General features: G+C 46.1%; 1 protein-coding gene across 1 annotated transcript in view; it reads left to right on the forward strand.

Moving 5' to 3' along the window:
- TMEM245 (transmembrane protein 245) overlaps positions 1-7252 on the forward strand; it is an 85479-nt gene that overhangs the window by 69080 nt on the left and 9147 nt on the right. Inside the window, exon 13 of the mRNA XM_015408251.1 lies at positions 1418-1563. Within this exon, the coding sequence (XP_015263737.1) occupies positions 1418-1563 (146 nt within the window). The remainder of the gene's footprint in view (positions 1-1417; positions 1564-7252) is intronic.

Here is a 7252-nt window from a genome sequence, read left to right on the forward strand (position 1 = left end):
GGAAGAAAGCAGTTTGAGTCAACAGCACTTCAGGAACCCTTCCGGAACGGGTCAGAAGCTTGTTTGTCTGGACAGGTAAATATATTCCGTTAGGAGCCAATTACTAAAACAGGTCTGTCTGAAATGACAGAAAACCCCTGTTAGTAACCAGTTCTTGAAATGGAATATATAGGCTGTCTGAAAAGGGCCAAATTACTTACGATGCAGCAATATTTTGTATAATAGCATGCACAATAAGAAAGCAGAAGACTGACCCCTCTACTGTGAAATGTATGAAAGACTCTTGAGATGTTGGAATATAGCGGCACATACTAGTCTTTTTGTAGGTCCAGGTATTGTATGTGGTGGTGTGTTTTTTTTAATTAATACTTTCCAAGCAGATCGTGTATCAAAATAAACTGACCTGCTGCTGGCTTCAGTACTACTGAATGGGGAGAGCAAGCTGCCTTTGTTGGTTCTTGCCCATATTTCGTTAGGAAAAACAAAAGGTCAGCAAGGAATTCTTACGAATCTTGAATCCCTGGAAGCTTTTCTGCTTAGCAATTTGAAAAGGAAAATGAGGGAGATGAATTCATACTGTGTGTGAGAGAGAGAAATTTATGTATTCAAATACATTTTCAAAGCTCGGACCCCTATAATAAGGCAAAAACACTTTGAACTGATCTGTCTTTTGCCTTAAGAACATAACATAAGAGAAGCCAATGTTGGATCAGGCCAATGGCCCATCTAGTCCAACACTCTGTCACACAGTGGCCAAAAGTACCAGGTGCCACCAGGAGGTCCAGCAGTGGGGCCAGGACACTAGAAGCCCCTCCCCACTGTTGCCCCCCCCCCCAAGCACCAAGAACACAGTGCATCACTTGCCCCAGACTGAGAGTTCCTATTTATACCTTGTGTCTAATTGCCACACATGGACCTCTGCTTCATACCGGTATGCTTATCTAATTCCCGCTTGAGAATAGGAATGCTTTTGGAGAAGAGGTGAATCTCTGTTAATGAGTTCTCCCCCACCCCCCACCCCCATGTTGGTTTTCTTACTGTTTTGCCCCAAGGACATGTTTTCTCCTGAAACTTTTAAGGAGTGGCTGCAGTATACATGATGTGATTAGTAGTGCCCTTGGTAGCAGGTTTTCATAAAATGGGGGGGAAAAACCCAACCCAACTATCTTAAAGTGCCGTTCTAGGCAGAATTACACCTTTCTAATCCCATTGGCTTCAGTGCATTTAGGAGGATGTAACTCTTGCCCTGGTGGGGGAGCTGCCTTCTTCGAGTAGGATGCCACTCCCATGGTTTAGGGTCATGCCCGACAATGCGATAGTCCTTTCTCATTTATCCTACATTACATTTACATGTTGCTCTGTAGGGAGTTGTGGCATTTACATCTTCAGGGTATGTTTATTTCTCTCTCCCTCGCAGGTTATTTTCCTGACCACTCTGTTCTACCTCTTGAGTTCCAGTGATGAATACTACAAGCCGGTGAAGTGGGTGATCAACTTGACTCCCTTGTCGCAGCCGGGCCCTTCCTCCAATATCATGGGGCAGTCGGTGGAGGAGGCTATCAGGTACCCTGTTGCGTTCCTGCTACTTGTGGAAACTTGTTCTGTATGGTGGGGTGGGGGGGGAGGGCTATACAACGTTTGAAGGGTTATCATGATCTAAATTCTCTTTAGTGACAGAGTTCAGACAAAGCACCTGCTACCCGTGACTGCAAGCTGGCACAGTTATCAGCCCCCCCCCCCCTTCCACGGAGCTTGCCTGCTTCCCTTTTGCAATCCCTTTCAAATGGCAAAGGCTTTTCTTAATGCTAGTTATGTGTGCCACCACGACCTGTATGACCCAGACTAGCCTAATTTCCTCAGTTCTCAGAACTGAAGCAGGGGCTGGCCCTGTTCAGTACTTGGACTGGGAGTCTGCCGAAGGAAATCCAGGGTCAGTGTGCAGAATTTGTGGTTGCCAGTTACTCTGCTTCCTCTCTGGGTTACTTTCCACTGTTAAAAGTCTTGTTGCTTCTTTGTTTACTTAATCTTAGTGATTTTACAGTGCGCTGTGGATTTTGTAGGCTGTAAGTTTTCTAGCCCACACTCGTCAAACCTCAGAAGCTAACCAGGTGGGCCCTGGCTAGTACTAGAATGGGAGACCACCAAGGAAGTCCAGGGTTGCTATGCAGAGGCAGGCAATGCCAGACCACCTCTGTTCATCTCTGCCCTGCCCTGGATGGCCCAGGCTAGGCCAATCTCACCAGATCTCGGAAGCTAAGCAAGGTCAGCCCTGGTTAGTACTTGGGTGGGAGACCACCAAGGAAGTCCAGGGTTGCTATGCAGAGGCAGGCAATGCCAGACCACCTCTGTTCATCTCTGCCCTGCCCTGGATGGCCCAGGCTAGGCCAATCTCACCAGATCTCGGAAGCTAAGCAAGGTCAGCCCTGGTTAGTACTTGGGTGGGAGACCACCAAGGAAGTCCAGGGTTGCTGTGCAGAGGCAGGCAATGGCAGACCACCTCTGTTCATCTCTGGGGTAGGGCTGAGTCCCTGAACTCCTATAAGACAATGACTCAGCCCTACGCACCTTCTGGAGCAGATATAAATTACCTGCCTACCATTTTCTTCTCACCTTGACACAGAGAGTACTCCATCTGTCTGTGTTTATACCTCTGAGGATGCCAGTCACAGCTACTGGCGAAATGTCAGGTTCTACAATGCCAAGACCATGGCCACACATCCCGGAAAATCTACAGCAACTAGTAAAAATTTTGTTATTTACTTCATTTATACCCCACCTTTATCCCCACTGAGGGCCCAGCGTGTCTTACCTCATTCTCCTCTCCTCCATTTTATCTTTACAGCAACAGTTTGGTGGAGTGGTTAGGTGCGCGGACTCTAATCTGGGAGAACCGGGGTTCCCCCCCCCTCCTCCACTTGCACCTGCTGGATGACCTTGGGCAAGCCGTACTTCTGACAAGAGCTGTTCTTGAAAAAGAGCCATTTCTGTCAGAGCTCTCTCAGCCTCACCTACCTCACAGGGGGTGTCTGTTGTGGGTAGGGGAAGGGAAAGGAGTTTGTAAGCCGCTCTGAGACTCCTTCGGGTAGTGAAGGGCCATGGGGTATAAATCCAATCTCCTCCTCCTCCGCCTCCTCTTCTGTGGAGGGCGTGACTGGCCCAAGGGCACCCGGCAAGCTTCTGTGGCACGAGTGGGGATTTGAAGGCAGATCTCCCCGATACGGCTCTGACAGCCTTAACCGCTACACCATGCTGACTCTCTCTCTTTTTTATTGTTTATTTATAGTTTTATAAAATTATATACATATTGCCATTGTTTAACATACATATATTCAAGCGAGTCACTTTTGTTTCATATTTTCCATCCATACGTAAAACTTTTTCCATCTTATTTCAAATATTTCATAATCCTTCTCTTGTACTCTTAGGCTTAACCTATCCATTTCCACCAATAACAACAATTTTTTCTATTAGTTCCTCCTTTAAGGGTATCTTTTTTCCTTTCCAATATTTGGCTAATAATATCCTTGCCACTGTAAAGATATATGTTATTACATATTTATTTACCTTATTACAAGTTTCTGGAAGAATATTTAATAAAGCTATCTCTGGTATAAATGGTAAATCAAGTCCGGTAATGCACCATGCTGAGTCTCAGAGTCATGCCAAAACCACCCTCATGGACAGATGAAATGTATATTTTTTTTTGGGGGGGGGGGGGTACACATGCGCACATAAACTGTTCCCATCTACCAAGCCATTAGGTCGTGTAGGAAGGCAGATTCTGTGCACAGAAGTGTTGCCTGATTGAAGCCCGGGTCAGACTTAGAGCTGAGATAAGGATTGGGTGTGTGTGTGTGTCCTAAGCGCACTCTGTCCTTTCCCATTTCCTCCGCTCTGTGGCCCTCTGTCTGGTTTCAGCATTTTGTGTGGACTGTTAGCAGACCAGATTCAAACGGAACCAGATCCATTCCTAAATTTGGGAGCCTGGTGTTGTTTGATCTTGAGTAACAGTGGCCATTCAAAACCCCCAAGCCAAGTGCGGAAGAGGCGAAGGCTGCATGCACATCCACAGCCTTCTCCAGGTGCCTCCCATGCTAGTTTCTGTGGTCCGTCAGTCTGAGCTGTAACAAGAGGAAGCTTGCATGCATGTTGACATGAAGTGAGACATGTGCATGGTTGTGTAGTGGACACACCTGTATGAGAGACTGCATGGCCCTCCGTTCACAGGTGGCTCTGTGGTCTTAGAGGGATATGGAGGTATTGCATAGCCAATGCCAGAATGGATGCATCTGGTGTAAAAATATGAGTGTGTTTCAGTTTTTGAAGTAGGAGTCGGTCGAGGAAATGCCTTGAGCTGGGAGACCAAAAAAGAGCCTCGTTTGCTGATCCACCAGGTCAGCGTTCCCCAACGTGGTGCCTGTGGGCACCCACCAGCACCTTTCTTGGTACCCGCCAAGTGTTTTTAGAAAGTGGGTGGGGCCAGGTAGGGCTTTTGCCCTGCAAGGCGTCTGATTGGCCATTGGAGATTTGATGGGCTGGCCGATTTCTGAAAATGTTCTCTTGACAGCAGCGGCCACCGACAGCACAAAGATCTTCACTGTGTGACTGAAGGGAAGCCGTGGCTGCACCCAGCACACGAAGTCAGGATTCCATGGGTGCCCACAGGCCAAAGAAAGTTGGGGTCCGCTGCTCTAGGTATTTGCTGTTCAGTACCATTTGTCTGCATTGGTGTATAAGAACGGCCGTGAGTTGCTCATGCAGTATTTTGAGGGTGTTTTGCTGGTGTAGTGGTTGGAGAGCAGGGAGGTGGCTGAGTACAGATAAGCTTTAAGCCGTAAATCCCTGGCTCAGGAGACAGCCGTTCTTCTACGTTGCTACCTTTTTGCCTGTAAAAACCCGGCATCCCAGATAGCGTTGCTCCTAAATCTAACTGGGCGGCACCTAACCCGTCTCGTTCCCCCCGACACGAATGGAGCAGAGATCCTTGAGTCCGTGCATCTCTGTCGGCTGCATGCTCACCTCTTGCTTGCACCGTTGCCCTCCCCCTTGGTGGCATGTTCTTCTCCTCCCGAATGCTCCGGAACCCTCCTCCCCTGAAACTTCCGTTCTGCTTGCTCTGGTGGGGATATTGCACATTACTAAGTTGCATGTTGTCACGGCCGGAGTGCAATTTAGTGTGTGCGATATTTTCACGTGAGTGCATGCACACAGGTATGGCTGTGGTTTGAAGTGACTGCCGGCTGGATGGGGATGAAAGAGCCTACATCCCTACCAGCATTTTGGCTTGGGACTTGTTCGCCGGCATTCTGATTCTCGTGCCTGTTTTCTGTCTGAGAAAATGTTATTGCTTGCTTCATTTTCTTCATCCCCCAATGCGAATCACAAAACGAAAAAGCGAAGTGGGACAGATAATAATTGTAATATTAACTTCAAAAAGCAGTTTCTGAAACTGAGATTCATTATACTAACTCGAAGTTGGCCCACAGATGCTAGAGGGTTTGATGCAAGGTTAACTGAATTTTAATTACCAAAATCAATTAGGATTACTTTTTATAATTGGATCAGGCTGCTGTAGTCATGGAATAAACAGTGGAACATGATGGTGATGATGATGATGGAAATGATCCAGTGATACAGTCGACAGAGGAAACAACTTGGCTTCCAGCATATGAAGGTTTAAAACATGTAATATGCTCAGGAAACCATTGTGAATGCATGACTGCAGTGTTAACATCATTTAATTGGTCATCTTAAATGATGTTGAGAATTCACATGCAATTGGATGTTCTTTTCAGTGCCCAGAGTAGTAATTAATTTTAATGTTCTCTCAAGAGACATCGTGTGTATGTGTGTGTCCATATTCATAAGCAAGTTAAAGCTGGTTTTGAAGGAATGAGGAGTCCAAATGTATGTGCTTGAAACCTTTTTGTTCCTTGAATGGCTATTCTGACAATAGAACATGAGAATTTTTTTCGCCCAAATTGTGGCCCCTTGTTTTTGGTTTATCCTTGGATAAGCCCAGCCCTGACCTGGATAGCCCAGGCTGGTTCTATCCCGAAAGCTAAGGAGGGGCAGCCCTGGTCACCAAGGAAGCCCAGGGTTGCTACGCAGGGGCAGGCAATGGCAGACCACCTCTGAATGTCTCTTGCCTTGAAAGCCCTACTGGGTCACCATAAGGCAACAGGACTTTACAGACACACACACAAACTAAAATTTCACACGCTTTTGTGAAAATGGGCTTCCCCGACGAAATCAGTTTTTCAGATAGCATCACAAAAGATATTGACGCTTGAGTGACTTTAGCCTTGTTCTTACTGAGACAAACAAGCAGTCTTGGGACAGTATCACTTCTGATTGTGGAATTTTACTCCATTTAAAAAAAAATTATCTTCACACAGAAATCTAAGCTAGAACTTTCCCCCTCCCATTACAGGCTAGCTTTCTATGTGAACTGCAATTTTGTAGGGAGTCTTCAGCCACAAGTGTCCTCCTGTAGCCTGGACTCAGCGGGGCCATCCTGGAGGCGAGTGTGGTGAAGTCATGTTCTTAAAAGGCAAGGTTCTGTCTGGGAATGAAAGTCCATTTACCATGCAGCCTATTCAAGTGTTGAGTGCCATAAGCAGTAAAGGTTTCTCTTTGTTACATCAAGTCAAATAGAAGTTCACATATCAGCAAAGCTCATTTTTTTGAACTCCACATCTAAATGGTTTTATGAGCGTAGCTGGCAGCAATACAGCCTTCCTCACAAACATCCACCCAGCTCCCTTGAACATTTTGCTGAAATTGTAAAACATTTAGCTGCTACACTTAGCTGGTGTCCTAGTTTTTCCTTTTTCTCAAAAATGAGCCAAGGGAAGTTTTTAAATTGCTTTGTATCATAAGTTACTGAAATATTTTCAGATGCAACATGAATTCCAAACGATGCTGATAATGTGAAAAGTTGCAGAAGTACTGATTACAGAGGGCTTAGGTTTCACAAAACGCTGTAGGATTGTTTAGATACGTTAGTTGCCTAAAGATGTAAGAAGCGGCTCAGGTACGATCAGAACAAGAGGAGGCCTCAAATAAGTGAAGCAGACCTAAAATGAATATGAGAACGTATTGAAGAGGAAAGGGTAGAGTCCTTGAAATGGCAAACAGTTTAGAGTATCCAGATGTGACCGTGCAGGATGCATTGTAAAGCATGTTATGGTAGAGTTGCCAGCTCTGGGGTGGGAAATTCCTCAAGATTTGGGGGGGGGGGGGAGGCCTG

Source organism: Gekko japonicus, unplaced genomic scaffold, assembly GCF_001447785.1.
Source record: "Gekko japonicus isolate JY-2015 unplaced genomic scaffold, Gekko_japonicus_V1.1 scaffold227, whole genome shotgun sequence".
Classification (NCBI taxonomy): Eukaryota; Metazoa; Chordata; class Lepidosauria; order Squamata; family Gekkonidae; genus Gekko; species Gekko japonicus.